This window comes from Pteropus vampyrus, unplaced genomic scaffold (genome assembly GCF_000151845.1).
Source record: "Pteropus vampyrus isolate Shadow unplaced genomic scaffold, Pvam_2.0 Scaffold1, whole genome shotgun sequence".
Classification (NCBI taxonomy): Eukaryota; Metazoa; Chordata; class Mammalia; order Chiroptera; family Pteropodidae; genus Pteropus; species Pteropus vampyrus.
The window spans coordinates 3605493-3627343 of record NW_011888782.1 but is presented as its reverse complement, the minus strand read 5'-3'; the positions used below and the strand labels follow the sequence as shown (position 1 = coordinate 3627343).

Sequence of the window (21851 nt, the reverse complement as noted above, 5' to 3'; positions counted from 1 at the left end):
CCCAATGCTCAGTCTCCTGACCCTCAACTCACGGAAGCCCACAGTGGTCCTGTGAGGGGGAGGTGGTGTCCATACGCCAGGTTTAAGATAAGGACATTGAGGCTTCAGGAAGCCAAATGGCTGCTCTTGGATGCTTCGCTAACAAGTGGCAGGACTGGGCTGGAGCCTGAGTCTCCTTATTCTCCAGTGTGGGATTTGGGGTCTGAGGGTGGTCCCTGGATGCACATGAAGCTTTATTGAAGTCCATATAAAGCTTTAGTGAAGTCCATGAGCATGAAAGGCTCAGGCTCTGGATGGATGCTTTAGGCCACGATTTTACCAGATAGAGCCTTAGTAAAGAAAATCCTTTTAAGTGAGTGGGGCCCACCCAGGCTGGCAAGCCTGTCCTGCCCCTGCCCCTTCTCAGGTCTGTACCTCCTTGTGTCTTTTCAGGCTGTCACCGAGCATACTGTGGAGATGGTCACCGGCACAAGGGCGTGGAGGACTGTGACGGCTCTGACTTTGGCCACCTGACATGCGAGACCTATCTCCCTGGGTAGGGAGGGCGTCACGTGCTGTCATAACACCCCTTCCTTCCCACCTGCCACCCTCCCTCGTTCTTCCTCTTCTTTCCTTTACAATTTTGAGTGCCTCGTACATTTCTGGTACTTTCCAGATACGGAGGTATGGTAACAACACAACACATGATCCTGCTCACCCAGGGGAGACAGGCAGTGAAACCATAACCACTATGTGTCCTTCTGGGGCAGCCTGCATGCCACCGAGGACAAGCTGGGACAGACACAGCCACCAGCTCCATCCTGGGCCCCTGGGGGTCAGCGATCTGTAAGCTTAGCTGCTGCCCCACACGAGCAGCCCCCATCCCTGGTGGCTGCCATGACCACATTAGTATTCTGGGCTGTGGGCCTGGGAGAGAAGCCCAGCGGAGGGTGGAGGCATCAGGGTGTTTCAAAGAATCTAAGCATCTGTATAACTTGCACTCTCTGGAACAACTCCTTACTTCTGGGCAGGCCTGTGGGTGCCAGTGAGACCACACCAGAATTAATATCTAGTTTTGCTGGCTTGTGGCTCCTTCCAGAAAACTCTAAGAACTTAGTATTCCCTTCAAGGACCCCTCTAGTTACTTCTGAGACTCTTCAGTGGGGAGTTCACATTGCTTCGGATAGACATTCCAATGTTCCAGCCTCTACCTGGACATCTCTCAAGCCAACTGAGGGCCACTGGCCTGTGAGGCGCTCATTCCATGCCCAGGCTCCTTTCAAGATGTAAAATGGCACCATGTTCCCCCTAATCCTCCAGAACCGGAGTTGCATAGCATTCTAGGGCAGATGGGGAGGCTCTTCCCCACCGCCCCCCATCACCCCTCCTCAGTCCCTTAGAGTTTCAGTCTCTTCAGCCTTTGCTTCCAGTGTTGTTCCTCTGATAGGTTTGGACCCAGGACCTTGGCAGGGCTGGGGAACAGACACCAGGCCTGTCTCTTTATTGCCCCCTCTCATCTCTCTCTTCAAGGTGGAGGGGGTCTTTTTAAAACCCTCCTACTAAATGCATATTAACACATCAAACTAGGCTGGGGGAATTACAGATCTGTTGTCATCCCAAGACTCTGAGCACTTTGGGCTTAGCCAGGCCCCCCACTGCATCTAGTGCATGCACTGCCCCCTCTCTGCAGTGAGGAGACCTCCTAACAGCTACCTGCCAGAGAGTTGGTGGGAGGTCTGAGCTGGATAATGGCTCCATGGACACAGCTGAGAGTACACAATCACTCACAAGTACAGGCTCTCATCGAGCCCAGGGCTTGCCCACTGGCTCACTGTGGTTACTCTCCTGAACTCCAGAACATAAGTAGAATGCATAACCCACCATCTGGGCACTAGTACTTGGGCTTACAGCGGTATAGACCGCACTGTCCCATATGGCAGCCCACAGCCACATGTGGCTATTTAAATTTAAATTAATTAAAATTAAATAAAATTTAAAATCTAATTTTTCAGTCATACTAATCTTATTCAAGAGCTCAGTAGCCACATGTGGCCAGTGGCTGCCATATTGAATTGTACAGCAATCGGACATTTGCATCAGTACAGCATGATCTAATGGACAGAGCTGGAAACATTTCAGGCCTTGAGACGGGGGCGATTCTCTCGGAGATGGTGTATTAAAAACAAGACTACCAACCCCTTTTACCCGGATTCCTCAGCTGGGTTCAAGAGAAAACACTCCAGAGGCCTGGACTCAACTCCCCCAAGCCCCTTACCCCAAACAAGAATGAGAATAGTCTCTATAGAACCCTTGGCCCTAAGTCAGGTGGCAGCAGTGGCTGCTGTTTGATGAGGTTCGACCGAAAGTCACCAGAGGTGGCTTTGTCCTGAGGGCTAGGCAGGAGCTCCCCTGCTCACTTCCCCATGTCCACCCTGACACGTGTCTGCCTCCTCAGGTCTTATGGGGACCTGCAGTGCACCCCGTACTGCTACATCGACTCCACGCCCTGCCGCTACTTCACCTGAGGGCGCCAGGAGGAGGCGGGCTGCCTCTCACATGCCTGCAGCAGCTTCTCCACCCTCGTGAAACTGACCTCGCACCATCCTGGTCCGGTTTCCATTGCCTTCCTGCAACCAAGACAAGGACAAACTCGTGCTGCTAAGATATGCTTTTAACTCAGTCCAACTGGAGGAACTTAGGACCAGTGCATCCTGTCTTAATCCAAAATACTGGAAAACCTCCCACATGCCCAGCCTGGGGACTGTGACCCATCGCTCAGATTGGGCCAGTAGCTGAACTACAGTGCCTGTTCTATTCCCGCGTGTTGCCCTCCCAGGCCGTGGACTGGCTTAGCACTGTTACACACACATGGACCTGCAGACTACTTGTTCTCATCCTGTTTGGGGCGTCTGGGGTACAGGCCTCTCCATCCCTCTGACCTCCAGAAATGTGGGCATTTTCACCAGGACAACCAGCTTCCGAGTCTCTCCAGGCCTGTGAACCGCACAGCAGGAAGTGGGTCCATTCTCTCATAGTGGCTCACAGCTCTGGACCTCCTGAGGGTCCCCTCAACTGGCCACAGCCCAGTACAGCCCCATGTGGACGTCCCCCAACAAGAGACTCAACTGTGAAGAAGTACTGAGAAAGCCACCAAACCCTTACTCTGCCTCAAGTATTGGGTGGAGGCTCAGCTGTGGTGCCTGCCACGCAGACAATAGCAGATGAGTGGCCTTCCGCTTCTTGACCATTTCCCAAAGGGACAGCTCTCATGGTTTCACCATCCCAGGCACCATCTTGACCTTGTGGCTCTCTGCACTTAGGCCTCTGTCTCTTGAATGCCTCTCGCCCATTTCTAATTCAGGAAAGTCTCTGGCAAAGTGACCTGAGTCCACAACTGGGCAGGCCGTCCGTGTTTCTTCAGCCCTGAGGAGAGCCCCGCCCTGGATGTCCCGTCTGGGACCCCACCACTTTTAGGCAGAGATGGTTCCTGTCCCGAGCTCCAGCTCCTGGCTGCCTGCTGACCCCTGAACGCCCTGTGGCCTCCCCGTGTCTCCATAGTGCGCAGCTTGGTCCTCCCGTCTGTATGCCGAGTCTCCCACGTGTCTACAGGGTCGTTGTCCTGCATGTCTGTGAGCTGCCTTTCATCACCATCTTTCCTGAGTGGGCCTTGGCATTGTTTTAGAAAGACGTCTTCCCCACAGCAGACCTTGAGTGGGGTTGGCCCATTTGTTACCAGATGAAGGGACACTCCTGGACTTTCGTACAAAGCTATTTAACTTGGCTAAGTCCTGGGGACTCAACAGATAGGAGCCTCTGGCCCAGCTGGCCATCATGCTGGTGGTCTATAGTGGACGGGGTCAACTCGAAGGTGGTGTCTTTAGAGATGGGCACATTGGCCAGCTTGGTTTCCTCAGCCTCTACTGCAAGCCCTGGGGTGATCTGCTCTCATGTAAAGTCACCACCTTCATACTGGGATCTCTGGGTAGGAAATCAAGAAATAAAGACAGCTCTTTTCCCCAACTGTGGCTTTCTCTTCTCTGGGGGTTTGGGGCTAGTGTCCAGCATTGCTGGATGGAATGAGGGGTCTGAATTCAAATTCTCTTCCCAGACCCTGCAAAGGATTCTAGAATTTGGAAGCAGTCCTGCTTCCTCAGGGAGAGGGGAGGAAACAGGTTCAGAGATGTGAAGGAACTTGCCCAGGGTCACAAAGCCTCGGCTTGCTAACCCAGCCCCACCCCCAGCCTTGTATGAGGATCTTTAGGATGGATGGAGATTCAATACTGCCTCGGGCCTGGCTGAGAGGGTCCCTTTTCTGGGCCTCACACCTTGGTGGGCATGAATCTGTTTAACCATTGTGCATAATTTGCTTAACTTCTCTGAGTCTCTATTTTCCCATCAATAGACTGGGAATAATAGTATCTTATTTCAGGGTTGTGTTGGATTTTAGCGAGCATATAGTTAAAATTTCTGACACCTAGAAACTGTTTAAGAAGTGTTAGATTTTATCTGTGTCATTATTATTTAGTAGCTCAGCCCAATTCAATCACATCTTTGGGGACCTGGGGTATTTTTCTTCCCCATTTGAGGCCAGTTACGTGAGTTCACTTTTGACAGCAGTTTGGAGCACAGCCTTTACTGCAAAGCCATGAGAAAAAGCAGTGGTTCTCAAACTCTGCTGCACGGTAGCCCATTTGATAAATAAATACCACCAGGGATGAACCCGTAGACCATCAAAATTAGGTTTACTGACTGGTAGGTAGTAGGGAGACCAAACACCAGAGGAGCAATGGGGCACCTCGTCAAACCCAGAAAGACAAGATCGTGATAGGATTTGGGGAGGGAGGGAGAGTAAGAAGAAAGTACATGAAGCAGTGCTGGGACAGGCACAAAGTAAAGCAAGCTGTGCATAAAGGGGTCAACAAGCAGCCTGGACCAAAAAGTGGACCAGTTAAGAAAAACATGGAATGTTATGCCTGAAAAACCCTTTCAGAACTTCTGCATCTAGGATGGAAATTGAAACTGCTTCTCTGTGTCAAAGTGACACACAGTTCAGGTCTTCCAGGCAAGAATGGAACACTCCATTCTTACTGACAGGCTTGCAAACTGCAAAGTTTTGACAGCCCATGACAAAGTTTCACAGTGATTTTTGTTCAGGTGGCAGGAGTAACAATGGGAGGCTGGCGATGTCATTAGAAAGAAAGTAGTAGTCACTCAAAGGAATGATTATGACACTTTCAAGTGGCAGCGGTGACTTTGAGAGAAAGATCACTTCCTATTAACTTTGCTGCTGGCTTTATATCAGTGTCTGCTCAGGCAGTCTGATGAATGGCAGGGCACAGGGCTGAACTGTACACTCTCAGTCTGAACGGGTTTGTTTCCAATCCCAAGTATCCACCTGTGGCCAGGACTCTCTAGGCCAGCCCAGAAGCTCTTACTATAACCAGGGAAATGTGGGGATGGGCAAAGCCGTTTGAGTGACAAATTTGTAAGCAAAGTAGTCTTTGAAGGAAGCTTGGTAACTAATACTTAGAAACCAGTGCTTGGCAAGATGGTAGTTGCTGAGCATATTGGGACAGACGGGATGCTGGCCATCTACCAGTCTAATAAGGGTATAGAGGGGACATGTGGGTCAAATTGCTTAAGAATCTTCAAACCTCATTATAATTACTGGGCCAACCTATGGCCCAGTGACTGTTATACTTGAGTCGTCTGCCCCATCCTTCCCCTATAATGGTGTGAACCAGTTTAAATTTACAATGAAACTCAGATCTTCAGTTTGTAACCATGAGCTCACAGGTGATGGACCCTGGTGGTCCACCAAGGTTACACTTGAGCACCCACAGTTACCACCCAGAAGTTCCAGAAGTGTCATCTATTCTCCCTCATCTTCATTTGTAACCATTCTGAGAGGGTTTCAAATCACACAAGAGTAATGGGTTAAAGACTCCCCACTCCACCTCACCCAACCCCCCTGAGAGAGGAAAATAACTCCCATTTCTCTCTGGGGATTCACCTGAGTTATTTGCAGTCCCAGATAGTTGACTTTTTAGTCAGACAAGTCTACAAGAAACAATCTTACTAAAGGCAGAAATTGGTTATTTCCCCTGCTCTCTGTTCCCCCTTGCCCCACTCCCTTTATAGAAACTCAAGTAAAAGTCACTGGCCGTAGGTTGGCCCATTAATTATAATAAGGTTTGGAGAGTCTTAGGCTATTTGACCCATATGTGCCTTCCATGCCTCTATTAGAATGATGACCAGTGTGTCTGTCCCAAGATGCCTATGTAACACTGAAATTCTGCTGCAGAGACACTAGTATCTCAAGAGAATTTCATTTATGGTTATTTTGGTCCCCGTAATTTCTTCAAGGACAATGATGAATTTTTCTGTCTTTGATGTTCCAACTCATAAACAGTACCACACTCCACTGCATGTCCTGCCCCAGGTTATGCTCAATATAACACCTGCGATGGGAACTTGAAGGTAGTCATCCTGGTCATGGGTCATCACTTGAGGCTCACCAGTCTTCCCCGGGGCAGTGGTTCTCAATTAGGGCTCGTCAGAATGACCAGAAGTGCTTATGAAAAAGATTACTGGGTCTCAGCCCAGAGTTTCTGATTCAGCAGGCCTGGAGTGGGGCCTGAGAATTTGCATTTTTAACAAGGTCCCGGGGAATGCTGATGCTAATGGACCAGCAGGACATTTTAAGAGCCACTGCTCCAAGGAGATGGCTCATCTGAAGACCACTGCAGTAGACCGAAAACACAGGGAGGAAAGGTGGGGACTTGGGGTGGGTTGCTTTTTAGTACTCTTCTATTAAACGGGTAGAGTCCAGATGCCTTCCTTTTGAATCTAAGTGGGCTTTTGACTGCTTTGACCAGTAGAATACCGTGGAGGTGATGCGGTATGACTTCCCATGCTAGGTCTTAAAAGGCCATGCAGCTTCTCAGAACACAACATTCTAGGGGAAGGCAGCCATCACATTAAGACCGACTACCCCGAGACTGCTGTGCTAGCAAGGCTATGTAGGTTCTCTGGTTGGTGTTCCCAAATGAGCCTACTTCAGCCATCCCCACCATGGTACCAGATATGTGAGTGAAGTCAGCCTGGACTTCCAGTCCTGCCCATTTGCCAACTGAGTACCTCCGAGTGACCTCAGTTGAAGCCACAAAGAGCTGAATTGCCCAGCCAAGTTCTGTCCTAACAAATTCCATTAGATAAAATTGTTGTTTCAAGCTACTAAGTTTTGGGGTAGTTTGTTACTTAGTACTAGATAACTAGAATACTGCTCTAGGTTAGAAAGGATGGGAAGGAAGCAAACTACACACAGTGAATAAAGAGGGAAGTGCTAAGCCTAGAGAAGCCATCGACTTGGGTTTGGTGCCCTCTGCAGGAGCCATAAACAGAAATGTCTTAACTCCCCCTGGGACTTACTTATCTGGCCAGGAGAAAAGCCAGAGCTGGGAGGGGCCTTAGTGATTTTATGGCCCAGTGTCCTCAACCGTAGTGGAGACATGGGATATGTTGAGGTGAAAGATTGATTGCAATAATTCCTTAAATTTTCATACCTCCCTGTATCTATACTTTTCCAATGCACTTTGCAACTCCTCCCATCAACTAGTGGAGTGTATTTTCCCACTCCTTGATTCGAACTTGGCCTGTGCCCTGCTTTGGCCAATGACACGTTAGCAATTGTGACAGAGACAGTTGTGTTTATTCTCATTCTGCCTTGCACGACAACATGCCCAGGCTAGAGGATGACACGTGGAGCCGACCTGCCTGAGTCGCCTGTTTTGCTGGCCAAGGCCTCCTAGATCAGCTGAACCTGTCAACTGCCAGGCATATCAAGGAGCCCAATCAAGACCAGAACTGTCTATAGCTATGCCCAGTTTAAATCGCCAATCCAGACTTGTGAGCAAAATAAATGCTTATCATTGTAAGCCATTGAGTTTGGAGATAGTTTGTTATGTCGTTGTAGTGGCAACAGTTAACTGAGCATTAAACTGTTATGTGATGAATGTATACCACCACTTCCTCACTGAGAGTCCTGGTTCAAGTTTAACTCTTATTTCCACCTGAAGAAATGGGAGCCAACTGCAGAATAAGCAGCAGAAGATTCTTGGCCTAGATCTCTTAACGTGTAATTGTATTCAGTCCAAATTTATTGAGCACCCATTAGGTGAAAGACACCACAGAATTAAAAAGGAATATGGTCACAGCCACCTAGGGGTTTACAGTCTATCAAGGGAGCCAAGACCACGAGACAGATGTGGGCATTGCTGATCAGAGGTATGGAATAGAAGCAGGAGGCAGGATCACTTCCAGCCACCAAGTGTCAATCGGGGGTCAGAGGTGTGGCATGGCATTCCAGGTGAAGGAAACTGGTGAGCTAAAATGACTAAGATATGTCTAGGAATTCGGTTTAAACTTTGCGTGGTTCTCAGACCCAAAGCCAAGCCTTTCCAGACCGAGGAAAATGGCCTCAGATGCCATGTGGCTCACTAAAGTCGTCCTTTAGTTTTGAACTTACACATCTTTTAAAAATGAGGTGTATGTCCTGATAAACGTAACACCAAACTAAGAAGGAATCAATTTAGGTAATCAAGGTTAAGCACAAAGGATTCCTAAAAGAATCCTATATTTTTCATTGATTTCCAGTTAGAAAATAAAATCCACCAAGACAGGAAGTGTATTGCTGACTTTAATTTTTACTTAAATATAATGATCTTTTAAGAGAATAAACCAAAAAAAAACTTTACACAGCAAATATTTTACATAAATGTAAACATGCACATCTACTTCATAATTAAGCAAAATAAACTTTTAAGCACAAAATTTTAAAAATTATTAAAGAATGAGACAATGAACTCAAGACAGAAACAACAGGAGCAACGAAAACACACATTCCATAAAGCTTCAATTGGTCTTGTCCTCCAACCCACTGGTTAAGGCCTGAGTTTCAGAAATCCTACCTTCCTCGCCAAATGGGAACATCCGATTTGGCTGTACCTAATATACATCCACATAACAGAATATTACTCTTTCAAAATAATGTAATAAATACATCACACACACACACAACCAAACCCGCACACACCTGTACACACCCGTACACACCCTACTTAACCAGCCTCTCAAAAAGGGAAGTAAGGATTTTGGAATTTTCAAGTTTTTCCACTACTGAAGCACATACATATTAATACCACATAGAGAAAAAAAATGATTCCGCTACAGAAATAAAACAGTTAATGAGTGGCATCATTACAAATATCTAGTTTGTGTTGTTTTCCAAATCACGTCTTTACTGTGGTTTGCCATGGCTCCTCAGATCGTTCGGACTTAAGTCTTTACACCTCACCTAATGACCCATAGTTGGTAGACGTACAGAACAAAGGAAAGGCAATTTTAACAATTCAGTTAGAAACTTCAAAATTATGAAAATCAGCATGGATAGTTTTTAGCTGTCTCTAAATGCCTGGAATGTTTTCTCTAAGTCTACCCTCTCTACTCCGATAGTTGGTTCCCTCCGCCTCCCACTCATCGGGCTATAAGCATCTGAATGTCTATTCCTGTGGATGTCCCAGAGGATAGACATGAGAATAAGGGCCCCTGCTTTTCAGGAGTTCATACTAACCAGAGCTCAAGCGAGGTCAGTACGTACACACAGCACTCCAGTCAGCTGAAATGAACAAGGAGGAGTCCATGAAGATGGCACCTACAGCACCTCAGGAGTAAAGTTTGGAGGGGGCGAGGGGGAGGAGAGACTGTGAAGGCACAGAGGCAGGAAGAACAAGTCAAGTTGGGCTGGCACGAGGGTGCTCATGAGTAGTCTGTAAGGCCAAATTCTTGATTTCCAAAAAGAAAAAATTCCTTACTCTGGTGGGTTAAGCTGGAGGGCGGACAGAGGGAACCACCGAAGGCTTTGTGCAGAGAACCGACCTAGACTGTGCTAAAAGACAGCTGCGCGATGCCAGGCAGGATGGATGATGGGGGAGTCTGAAGCTCAGAGAGCCTGACTCGCCAAACCCAGTGCCACGTGCAAGCATTTCCTATAGAAACAAATGTTTACCCAACATGCCAAAAACCACAGTTCTGTCTATATATGTGAAGACTTTAGGAAAGGAAAAAAAAAGAGGCTTAAACATATTTTTAGTTCAAGTTCCTGGAACTTGCCCCACCTTGAGCAAGTTAAGAGCAGTGAAACATTCTCACATCCAGTAACAATTCAAGTCTCCCAATCGTGACCTTCACCCTCCCTGAGCTGTCATTACCAAGGAATTATAAAGCAATTATCAACTCATTATAAAGAAGTTCCTACCTGCCATTAAATCCACCGGACACCTCGACACCTCCTGATGGGCTAAGTACCTACCACAGGGGGCGAACGTGCACCAGCAGCCCACACTTGGCAGTGGTGTGAGCACGTGGCCGGACGCTGGCCGTAGGGCCACGATGTGGGTAAAAAAGGTGACTCTGTAAAGCTTTATTCTAACAAAGCCCCCACTGTGGATCACCTAATTCCCTGCTAGGTCCAGACTGCTTCCCTCCGCTAGCTGGGGAGGGAGAGGCCATCCAAGTGGAGGACCCCAGGCAGGAAAATCATATTGAATGTTCTTGATACCCACTAAACATAAGTAGATGGAAATTTCTCAGGACATATTCATTCAAATAACAGGAATGGGATATTCCATCCTAATTATGGGACAATTTATCACACATACACTCAGTAAGGAACATTTACTAGTGACCAGTTTCCTGCAACAGATTCAGTATGGAAACTGCACACAGAAGGCAATCTTGTGACTTTCTTCTAGTTGTATATAAAAAATACAAATCAGTCTGGGAGTCAGGCACAAACAGTGGTACAAAAAGAATGAACAAAAATATCTTATCAAAAGAATGTGCTCATTTCATATTGCAGAACTCCTATCTAGATTCTGGTTTTTGAAAACCTGCAGCTGGTTAACTGGTTCAGAAAGGGTTTTTCATCATGCCTCTCTTCCGCTCTGACCATCCCCTATTAAATCCACTGAGTGAAGAACACTTAATATGGATCTGCGATGGAACGAAAGCCCCAGTTTGACTGAGTCATGTGTAAGCACAGTGACTGCTGGTTTAATTTGCTCACTAGCCCATGCATTTAGGGACTGTCTAGATTTAAATTTGAGCTAGAAGCGCTCAACTCTTTTCTCTTTCGGAATCCAATAAAAACTCCAATGTTCATTTATAAGTCACATGTGTAAGAATCTCTGGTTCCAGTAAGTGAGATTCAAGGGAGGGAGCAGTGGGGAAAGCCTGGACTGGGGGCAGGAGACTGGTTGTAAACCAGCTGTGTGCTTCCCTTTCCTTATTTGTAAATGAGGGGGCTGAACCACAAGAGCTCCAGGGTCCCACCCAACTGACACTCCAGGACTCCTTCTGGAAGTCCATTTCTACACAGGCTTATCAGGCTGAGTCAGACAAAACTTCCTTACCACTTTGTGTCCACAAATGAAAGTGGTTTTAACATACTTCTACACTGCAGTTTGAGGTTTCTCTCTCTTACCTCTCAAAAACTGTGTTTCATTTCACTGGTGCAGACCACTTGGCCAAACTGGTGGCTGCTGAGGTTTAAAACTGAATCACTGGCCTGGTGAAGATATGGCCTTTGAGTAACCTAGACCAGGGCACATTTGTATGTTTTTCATTAACAGTGTTAACCAAATAGAAATATAATTCTGTTAGTTCTTCTACAGATCTACTTAAACTTTGAAACGTGAGATTGTTCAAAAATTACATGAGAAAATCACCCATCACCACTAAGTTAAAGACTTGAATATCTGAAAGGTCCAGAGCCTCAAACTCCTACTACAGTCACTGAACCACATTTTCCTCTTGGCAATGGACTTCATGCAAAGTAGCCCGGTCTTGCAGCGTATTTGTGCACCAAAAAGTTGATTTGAAAGATCCAACTCTAGTCATCACTGTCACTGCCAGACTCACTCAACTGCAAGTCATTTCCTATAAAAAGAAAACAGAATCAAACCAAAAGTACAAACTTAAAAATGACTTCCCCACAATTCTTTGGTTGACCGCCTTGGCTATCACACTATAGTAAAAGCAGGCCAATTCAATTTAGTAGAGAAAAAAACTGATTTGGCTCATTGACAAAACTGCTCCAGTCAAAACTGTGAAAGAGATGCTATTTTTGGTACCTGCAAAGCACATCAATGCTGTTTACTGGCATAGAACAGGGGAGAAGAAGGCTAGATAGCTTTAAAATGTGTTAATAAATAGCAAGAAAATATTTCTAAATAACTTTCACTATCTAGTAGAATTTTTCACATTGAGTTGCTTTATAAAAGCTAAAATGACACCAAGTTGGGCTTCCCATTAAGGAAGCTGAATACTGTTTATACCTGCAACATGCTAATCCAATATCTCCCCCGTATACCTCTATACAGGATATTCATGTTACTTTAAAACTGAAATCTGGACTAATTAGCTTTTGTAAGCTTCAAATTTTTGTATGGTGTGCAGAATTTAGGTTTTAGGAGTGTAGAACATAAGTACTAAACATTTCACTCTAATATAATAAAAAGAATAACAGGCCCCCAGTTGACACCAATTGGATTATAACAAAAGTAAACATCTGTATTTTTAGGTTGCTAATCTCCATACCAGCTCTTCTCTAAGTGTGTTCTGAGGACCCTCAGGTCCCTGAGACCCTTTCAGGAGCGTCCAACTTCGAGGTCCTTCCTTTTCAAACTACATACATGTGTGATGCCAGGTTTTCTTCGTAGTTCAACCTAAACAATTTTTGGCAACAGACTGAATGCAGAAGCACATGTAAGAATCCATCTTTCTACTAAGCCAGGCATTAAAAAGATTTGCAAAATTTTAAAGCAATGTTACTCTTCTTACTAAATATTTTTTGATTTTGAAAATTTGTTTCATAAAAAGTTTTTGTTAAAATATGATGGTTTATTATTGTTCTTTTAAAATGAATTACTGAATATTTTTACATTTGAGTTTGGCAAATTTGTGCTATTTACTGTGATTTTAGGGTTTATAAGTTGGTTTCAGTTGACAATCCTGGTTTAAGTAACTCTAGTGCTTTACTGTGTATGAGGTATGCAAAGATTAAGGTCTTGCCATTCGAGGAGCTGTAGGAATGGAGGACCTGGAGACATAAAAAGCTAAAAGGAGTTTAAAGCACTGGTAAGTAGTGCCACAGTGACGCCCACTATACCATTTTTTCGCTCCTTCTTTCTAAGAGGAAAGAATAATTTAGCATTGACTGGGACAAATGAAGAATTGAGTTAAAGCTACAGTAGCTAGCTGTCTGGTACTTTTCCACTATGAATACCAAAATCCCAATGTGAAACTTACTATCCCTAGGCAACTAAAAAGAACACCAAGATATACTCTGATATCCAGAATCTGGGCCCACATAATGAGATAGTAGACAACATCCTTAACTGATATCATATCCCCAGTATTGCCTTCAGACCTTCCAATCTCCTTAAAAGAAGGTGTACTAGGGACAGCATTCATTAGGATTCTGGAGAGAGAAGAGGGTAGAGAACCTGCATTCTCCCTACCTCCAAAACAGGGAAATTTGCTCTTGTCCTTGTGTTCCTCTGCTTTACTTTTTGTATCGACTATGTTGAAAGCCACCCAGACATTCCTATGTCTCCTCCTTTCCCTGTTGCCAAAGGCTAGCTGGTCTCCAAATATATGCAATAGCATAGGTTCCCAAGACTGCGGGCCACAGACACCACAGTCTGGAGACTGTATAAGGACTTGAGGTAGGGTGACAGTACAGTGGCAGGCAGCATCCCTAAAGCCTGATATATGCAAAAATAGAGCCTAACTGTTCAAGTTTCAGTATTTTCCAGAAGTCGCAAAACCTAATTTGTGCCAGTGGGGGAAAAAAAACAACAAACTTTTAGTTTTGTGCTTCTTTTACTATTTGATATTTTTACTGTCTTATTCCTTTCTGTTCCAAATTATCTTTGTCGGGATCCTTTCTCATGCCTTAAATATCTCCAGGTTTTTAGATTCTTCTCTAAGAGAAACAGAAGGTGTATCTCTGACCTGACATGCCACCCGTCTCTCAGCCAGAAAACGGAAAGCACACTTACTGAGCGTGTTCATGAGCTGGTTGCTTCCTTGTGGCCGGCTGGTTCCATTGGCAATGGCTGGCCTGTTGTTGTATGGCTGCTGGTGTGAAGGCTGCGGAGGAGATGCAGGGCCATTGTCTTCACCTCCGCTGCTGGAGCTGTCATCATCGCTTCCCGAGGAGCTCTCAGAGTCTGAGGAGCTGCTACCACTGCTGCTGCTCATCTGTTCAATAATGTCAACTTCAGCCCTCAGCTCTGGAATAAAATTGCACGACAGGGGTCAGTACTGCAACCACCCTCAAGACAGCACACTGAGCCTTTTATAAATAGTAAATTGGCAAAACCAGTAGCAATGAGGAATAACGTAAAACAAACTCCTGCTTCTCAATTCCTTAAAAATGTACAAACAAAATGACCAGACCAAACAAACAAAAACATCTAACTTGTCTCCAGAGAGACAATGGAAACATTAAATTCACCCCAAATAAGCAAAAAGCTGACTGTTTCAGGATAATGACTGTTCTGTAAAAGCAATGAATTAAGTCTATTTTGAATTAAGTCTATTTTGCCTTTATCTGGTAAGAAAAAAAAAAAAAAGATGGTAAATTATGGAATTAAATACCAAATAAGAGAAGAGCAATATTATGCTAAGGAACTGAAAAATATTTGACTAGGAACTAGAAAGTCTGAGTGCTTGTTTTGGATATACCTCCTACCAGCAGTGAGACTAAAGTGGAAGTCAATGAATTTTCCAAGACACTGTAGAAAAATGAAGGGCCAGAGCAGACAGACTCTGGGGTCCTTTCCAGTTTTTATGTCCCACAAATGGAAGCCTACGGGAGGAACCATGGTGACTGAAGAAAAATAGTTGAAAACATTCTTCCTCTGTCCTCTTTATGTATTTGACTAATAGCCATGCTTATCAGGTATTGCGTTTTTACAGATGTAAAGCAGGGAAGGAAAAACCTGTTTTACCTAAGCATTTCAATGTCACTAAATATATTAAGGATACATCATAGATTTTCCTGTCCAAACACAACTTAAATGGCTATGGTTCCTATAACTGGCAACAGCTAACCACTCAGGGTCCAACTCCTATTCAACTAAAGTGAAAACTTCCATAAATGGCATTCCAATATCCCTGAGGGAAAAAAATCAGGAGGCTTAACAGCTGTGCGCCATGCAGAGTGATTTCGTTTCCTGAAAAATAGCATATGTATAAGGTGGGAAAGGCAAACTTTCTAAGGACAACTCTTTACCTTTCCCTATTTACTACTGTTATGGATTTAATTTTTTTTCATAAAACTTTACAGATATGAAATATAATACTTACCCTCATAACTTCCTGAAAGTCTGGACAACTAAAACCATCCACTGCATAAGGGAGAAAGCCAAGGTAAACTTCTTTATCTCAGATATGCATTGGAGAGAGGAGCCAGACAAGGCTACTAAGTCTTTCTAGACCAGTGTCCATGTCCACTGGTCCTCATGACACTTTCATATTTATAAACTTTGTGTTAGCACAAAGCACTCACTACTCATGGTATTTTAAATATCCCTCTAAACTAGATACTATACTAACACTGGCACACTTGGTTTCTACCCGCAGCACCTTGGAATTTTCTTCTTCCAAAGCCTTCAAGGTGTGCCATATAGACCTTTAGACGGTAGTCATGCTTGTTTAAATCCCGGGCTTCTAGGCAGAATGCTGCAAAGATAGCCACAACTAAAGTCACTGTGGCTGGACTCCCCTTTCAAATGAGGTAAGTGGTAAAAGACCTGACCCTCATCACTTCTGGAATGGTAAACTCTGCAAAAATTTTTTCAATGGCAGAGAATGCCCGTGTCATTATGCCAATACAGCAGCTTTGTGATGTTCACAAAAACATCTACAATATACTCTAAGTTGCGATCGTGCCTCCAAGAATTGCTCTCTACCTCTTTTGATGTCATCCAGCTGAGGTTCAGGTGAAGGGTTATCTTTTAAGGGAGAAGTTTTGGGTCCGACTGGAGGCTTTGTTGGAGCTCTGAATGGCATAGGTGGTGGAGGTGGCGGTGGTGGTGGAGGTGGTGGTGGCTGTGATGGCTGTGGGGGACGAGTGGGCTGCTGTTCCATTCGAGCTTGGATTTTACTGCTCCCCTCAGCCCTGAAATAAGATATGGACATTGAATCAGAGGGACAAAACCAGTGCTTCTCAAACTTGTCCATGTGACTGAGCACCTAGAAGTCTCTGCAGGTCCACCTGCTTTTAAGACTGCTGCAAAATATTGACATTTATAATTTTAACATTCGACAACTGTCTATAGTATTTCAGTACTGCACTATGCACCAGAGATACAGAAATGAATACAACAGACTTGCTGTCCTCAAGGAGCTCACATTTTATAGCAAGAATCAGATAAAACATATGTAGAATACGATGTGGTTATAAGAAGTCATTTTACTAAGAGAAAATATGACTATTTGACTTATACGGTGATAATCACAAGTATATGAATTATTAAATAGCTATTGAAATATTGTCTAGTTTGCAAATTTTCCCATTATTTACTGCTTGCTCATTTTGTCAGCTCTTGCTGGCAGACAAGCAAAGCATTCTATCCCAAACTGAGGAAATTCTATCCATTAAAAATTTCTTTTGTAAATGGACTAGGCCAGCACTTTTCAAACTTCAGTGTGCATATAAATCATCTGGGGATCTCATTAAAATACAGATTCCTACTTAGTAGGTCCTGAAATTCTCTACTTTAAACAAGCATCCATGTGCTAAATGCTGCTAGTCCCCAAATGACACTGAGTAGTACGAGAAATGCGAACAACCATCAGCTCCTGGAAGAGTAACAGCAACACCTGGTTCATGGAGGTAATTAATACAAATACACTGAGCAGCAGGAGAACAGGGGCTCTACAACGCACTGGCACTGGACTAAGACAGGTCACAACGTCACTTACTCTCAGTCTCTTCATCTGTGTATTTGTGTTTTTAAGGATAACAATAGCATCTTTCTAAGAGTTAGTTAAAGATGAGATAATGCCATAAAGCGTCTAGCACAGCTCCTGGCATATGATAACCCCTCAATAAATGATAGCTTTTATTTTTATGTGAAACGAGTGAAGAAAGATGGCTTGAGGAAGCACAAACAGAAAAACATCAAGCTATTAACATTCTTTAAAATGTAATTGCTATATTACAATAATTGCTATATCACAATGTAACTACTGGGTTACTTCTATTTATAAAATGAATTTGACTTAAAAATAAAATCTAATTGGCTTCATATCAAACATGTAATGCCTACTGAATTAAATATTAAAGACAGTTCACTAGCTCAAAAAATAGGCAAAGCTTTATTTTAATGGTCTTCTAATGACTTCAAATAGATCTTATAAAAAATGTTTTTACTCTAATAAAGAATATACCATTCAATTTTTCTTTCATAATTATAAATCTATAAATTTAAAATCTCTTGAGTAGGACTGTATCAAAATCAAGAGATTAACAAAATGAACTTAATTATAAAGCACATCCTTTCGCCAATGGCTTCTATGTTTCAGGTCTTAAAGGTATTATTTCTTTCCATTACATTTGAGGAAAAGATATTTTACTTATTTGTCTGAGAAGACAAGTGAAGTTGTTTAGATTATCAATAGGATACTGAGTACCCAGGTGTTCATATCCTTATAAAATAATTCAACGGATAATACAAAGATACAGAAACACCTTCTCAATCTGTACCTGGTTATGGACATACCTTGTTTTCTTGACCTGAATGCTGCTACTGAGTTTTTCCAGCACGTATTCACCAGTGTCATGATTAATAATAAGCACACAGTCTTTCTGATAAGGCCGTTTGTTCCCCTTGAATACAGTCATTGGTGGTGTGGATCCCTAAATGCCACAAAAAGTATAAGATGTTGAACACGCAGTGTAAATATATATATATATGTGTCTTACTGTTAAAATGTACAGCTGAAACTTATCGTCATTTCGTTAACCAATGTCACCATAAAAAAAAAGGTATAGGATGAACAAAATCAACACACCAGTTATAAATATCAAAACTGAATTTACAAGTGACTCTACTTCATCAAATCTTTTCTCAGAGCGACTCAAAAAGCACAGAATAAACTGATTTCTATTTTAACTCCTGGCTTCCCAGGCAAACATAAAGGGGAAATAATAATATAGCAAGAATCTATGACTGTGCTACTGGTTCTAAGTAATCAAGAAAGGTAATATAAATTTTTAAATTACTGTACATTTTCCTGAGGTTCGGGAAATGTTACAAATAATGGTAAAGTGTGAACTGAGAAAAACAAATTAACCATTACTTGTATTACACTGAGTAGAGTTTTCACTGTGAGAAGTAAAACTAGTGAGCCATCTCTAATATTTCCTTGTAATTGTAGAGTCCAGGGCTTCCCCCTCATGCCAAGTAACCAACAGAGCATCACGAAGGGCAGTTCATTATTCTGGTTAGCTCAGAGTAAGTACATCATGTCACTCACCTGTCTAAGCCCTTTGATCACTAACCCATTGATCTGAAGTCAAGTAATTAAATCTTTAAACCAACTGTTCAGCCCTCAGCCTCACCCATACCACTAACCCCTGGGCTCTTCGTGCTCCAGAGCAAAAGGCAGCTGGCATTCTCTCAGATCCTCAATATCTTTTTTTTCTTGGGCTTTAACAAGGCTTCCACCTGTAATGCCAGTTGCTCCCCCTCTTTCAATTGTACTCAACCTTCAAATCTACTCACAGGTCACTTCCTTAAGGAAGCCTTCCCTGACTTTCTAATATAAGCACTGTTTTCTTATATTTAAACTCCATACCACAAACTCCACAAGGACAATGAACTTGTTTTATTCAAGACGGTATTCTCAGTGCCTAGTAATGGACCAGCACACAGGGGGTGCTCAATTAATATTTGCCAAATATAGGATTTAATCCCTGTATAGATTCAAAAACTGTTTGGCTCCTTGACTTATTCAGACAGTAAAAATTTAGAGTAGGAAGGGGCCTTAGGGACCATTTATCTGACTCCTTCACTTTACATTTGGGAAAGTAAGGTCCAAAGGGAGATGATGTAACCTGCCAAAGGCAGTAGGTAATGAAATAGCAGTTTGAACTGGCAGACAAGTAATTTTTCCAAAACATAAAGCTTCCAGGTCTCCCTGTCCAAAGTGTTTTCATTCTACCACTGGTTAGCAAAAACTTATTATGTTCCAGAACAAGACTGTGACATGCAATGACACATGTTCACCAAGCGTATTTTGTCTAATCCTTTGGACTCTGTAATCAGAGTCCTGCCTTGAGCAAGGCTTCACAAAAGCCTCTCTCTGCAAAGATTCTCAATTCAGCTTTTAACTGGGTTTCTCATCACTCAATTAGCTGAATGCTCTGAACCTCTGGTTCTTGCCTGAAACTATCAGCCTATACTTCATCCTTTGCCAGATATATGAAAGATGTAAATCCTGTTCCTGCCAGCCTTAACCCCTAGCTTGGCAGACCCCACGCACCTAAACTATTGTTGTTTTATATCAGTGTGGCACCTAGGGCTTTTCTCTGTGGAGCTGCTTGGGGAAAAGCTACACACGTTTAAAAGAGGGTCTAGGTGTTCGGATAGGATCTTTGCCTATTTTGTAGTAAACGGAAGAAAAAGAAGCTTGGGGAAAATGGCAAAGAATCATTTTTAATCAAGCATATATCCCAGATTCCTTTTTTCCTTATGTTGGCCCTTTAGAAAATTAGAAATTTTTAAACAGTAGGAAATTCAAATTGTAATAACGTAAAATATAAGGATTCACAATGATTCTACATTTAAAAAAACAACAATGTAATAAACTTACAGGAATATGTGGCAGCGTAATTGTGACTTCATCTCCTTTGCCAACCTGAAGCTCTCCTTCACAGGAAGTATCTATAGATGCTGGCTTAAAATCATCTAAAGGGAAAGGGAAAAAAGCATTTATCTACCAGGTTACTTATCCTAAGGGCTTTCTGGGCATTCTCATTTAAGAATTAAAATTTATTACTCAGATAAATGGAAAATATAAATAATTTAGACTACTAAAAAAATTATTTCATTGTGGAAAACTTCACATATACAAAAGCAGAGAGAACAGTACAATGAACTCCTGTGTACCATCATCACCCAGCTTCAATAATGACCAACTCAGGGACAATCTTGTTTCACTATACCTCCATATACTTTTCTTCCCACCCAAAATGGATTATTCTGAAGGAAAAAAAAGCTAGAATTTCTATACCATTTTATTAAACAAAGATATTACCTTCTCCCCAGTGATAGATGAAAATTAATGCTTATTATTTATAGTAGTGTTTTGTTAGGGTTGTTGTGAGGATGAAAAACAACAGTATATTAATAAGTATATAACAGCATATTAATATTAATTCTGACTGTAAAACCTTACATGAAATATGAAAGGCTACAGCATCATATAAGCTGATTTCATTTTTGCATAGGAATTGTCAAAACTAGGATTTGCCATTCAAGTTCCATAGTTTTAACGAAACATTCCTGTAGATGTTTGGAGTAGATGGCTGAACTGTATCTCCAAAGGTTAATTCTGCCCAGGTTTTTGAATTGCAGGGAAAGTACAACATGGATAGCCAACTTATTCCATTTTAACACACACCTGCCTCAACTGCAGGCCAGGTGCATATGTGAAGTGTCTCATTTAAATTCTACATTGCCCTTCACTCTACTAAAATATCGATTTAGTAAACTGCTCAGGAAATGATGCTCATCACATTCCTAATATTCTTCTTCTGAAAGAGCTGATCTGCTGTCAGTAGGAAACACAGTAATGGCATGGCAAGTGATCATACAAGGATGGAACTTCATTTTCTAACACGCCCTCTTCCAATGTGTTGAGTCATATCTATTAGCTCCTTTGACAAAAACAAGTCTTAACCAGCATTACCACTACCAAGACAGGAAACCCAGAGCTCATGAATCACAGAGGGATGCTCAGTCAGCTAATTCCTAAAAGCCAATCTTTACCCAGAACATAGAGTGGAAGTGCCCTCCCTCAACAGAGTCTGTAATCATGTAGAAAAGGAAGGCCCAGCATAATGACTATTTCGACATTCTCTACGCCTGCTCTCTTCTGCTTCCAAACATAGATTAAGCTTTAACTTATTCCAGGTTCACAAATTCTAATTTTATTCTTCACCCACATGGGATTTGGCCCTCAGTTAACGTCAGGGCAATAGAGGTGACTTCAAAAGACACCAAGTCAAAGGAGGTGCGGAAAGCTGGAGGAGAAAGACTCTGATGGGGCGCAAAGAAGATGCGCATTCTTCGGCTGCAAGAGGGCATGAAGCATAGTGACAGGGTGTTCAAAACAAAGACAGCCAAGGAAAGAAAGCTGAGGAAAACGGGGGAGAAGAGAATGGAATAGGAAGGAGTGGATGAGGCTCATGAGCAAACAGGGAGTCATTTAAACTTGGAGAACCCTGGTGGGGTAATCGGAAAGGGCGGGGGGTGGATAAGAGGGAGAACTGGAATCTGATGTGGGGTCACAGTCTTGAAATGGCAAAGGGGACAATGAACTTAGGAAAATGTGTTTGGCCAAAAGGCTGAATAACTGGGAGTGGCGATGGGTTTGGTATGGGACGAGCGAGCTGGGGCAGGCGGGGGATGGGGGAGGTAAATTGAGGTCTAGGTTAAGAGAGAAAATAGGTGACGTAGGCAAGGGGTTCCCTGTACTTTGGAAGACCCAGGGAAGAGAGAAGGGAGTCGAGG

General features: G+C 43.2%; 2 protein-coding genes across 4 annotated transcripts in view; one reads left to right on the top strand and one right to left on the bottom strand.

The window, feature by feature from the left end:
- The window catches only part of COLQ (collagen like tail subunit of asymmetric acetylcholinesterase), a 27432-nt gene extending 24776 nt beyond the window's left edge, over window positions 1-2656 (top strand). For all 3 annotated transcript variants that reach the window (XM_023530409.1, XM_023530380.1, XM_023530361.1), the window contains 2 exons: window positions 433-535; window positions 2435-2656. In XM_023530409.1, coding sequence (XP_023386177.1) covers window positions 433-535; window positions 2435-2504 — 173 coding nt within the window. In that variant the 3' untranslated portion in view covers window positions 2505-2656. The remainder of the gene's footprint in view (window positions 1-432; window positions 536-2434) is intronic.
- Window positions 2657-9021: 6365 nt separating this feature from the next.
- EAF1 (ELL associated factor 1) overlaps window positions 9022-21851 on the bottom strand; it is a 13714-nt gene continuing 884 nt past the window's right edge. Inside the window, exons 2-6 of the mRNA XM_011354809.2 lie at window positions 19930-20052; window positions 17835-17971; window positions 16020-16228; window positions 14103-14336; window positions 9022-11976 (exon numbers count right to left, since the gene is read on the bottom strand). Of these exons, the coding sequence (XP_011353111.1) occupies window positions 11930-11976; window positions 14103-14336; window positions 16020-16228; window positions 17835-17971; window positions 19930-20052 (750 nt within the window). The 3' untranslated portion in view covers window positions 9022-11929. The remainder of the gene's footprint in view (window positions 11977-14102; window positions 14337-16019; window positions 16229-17834; window positions 17972-19929; window positions 20053-21851) is intronic.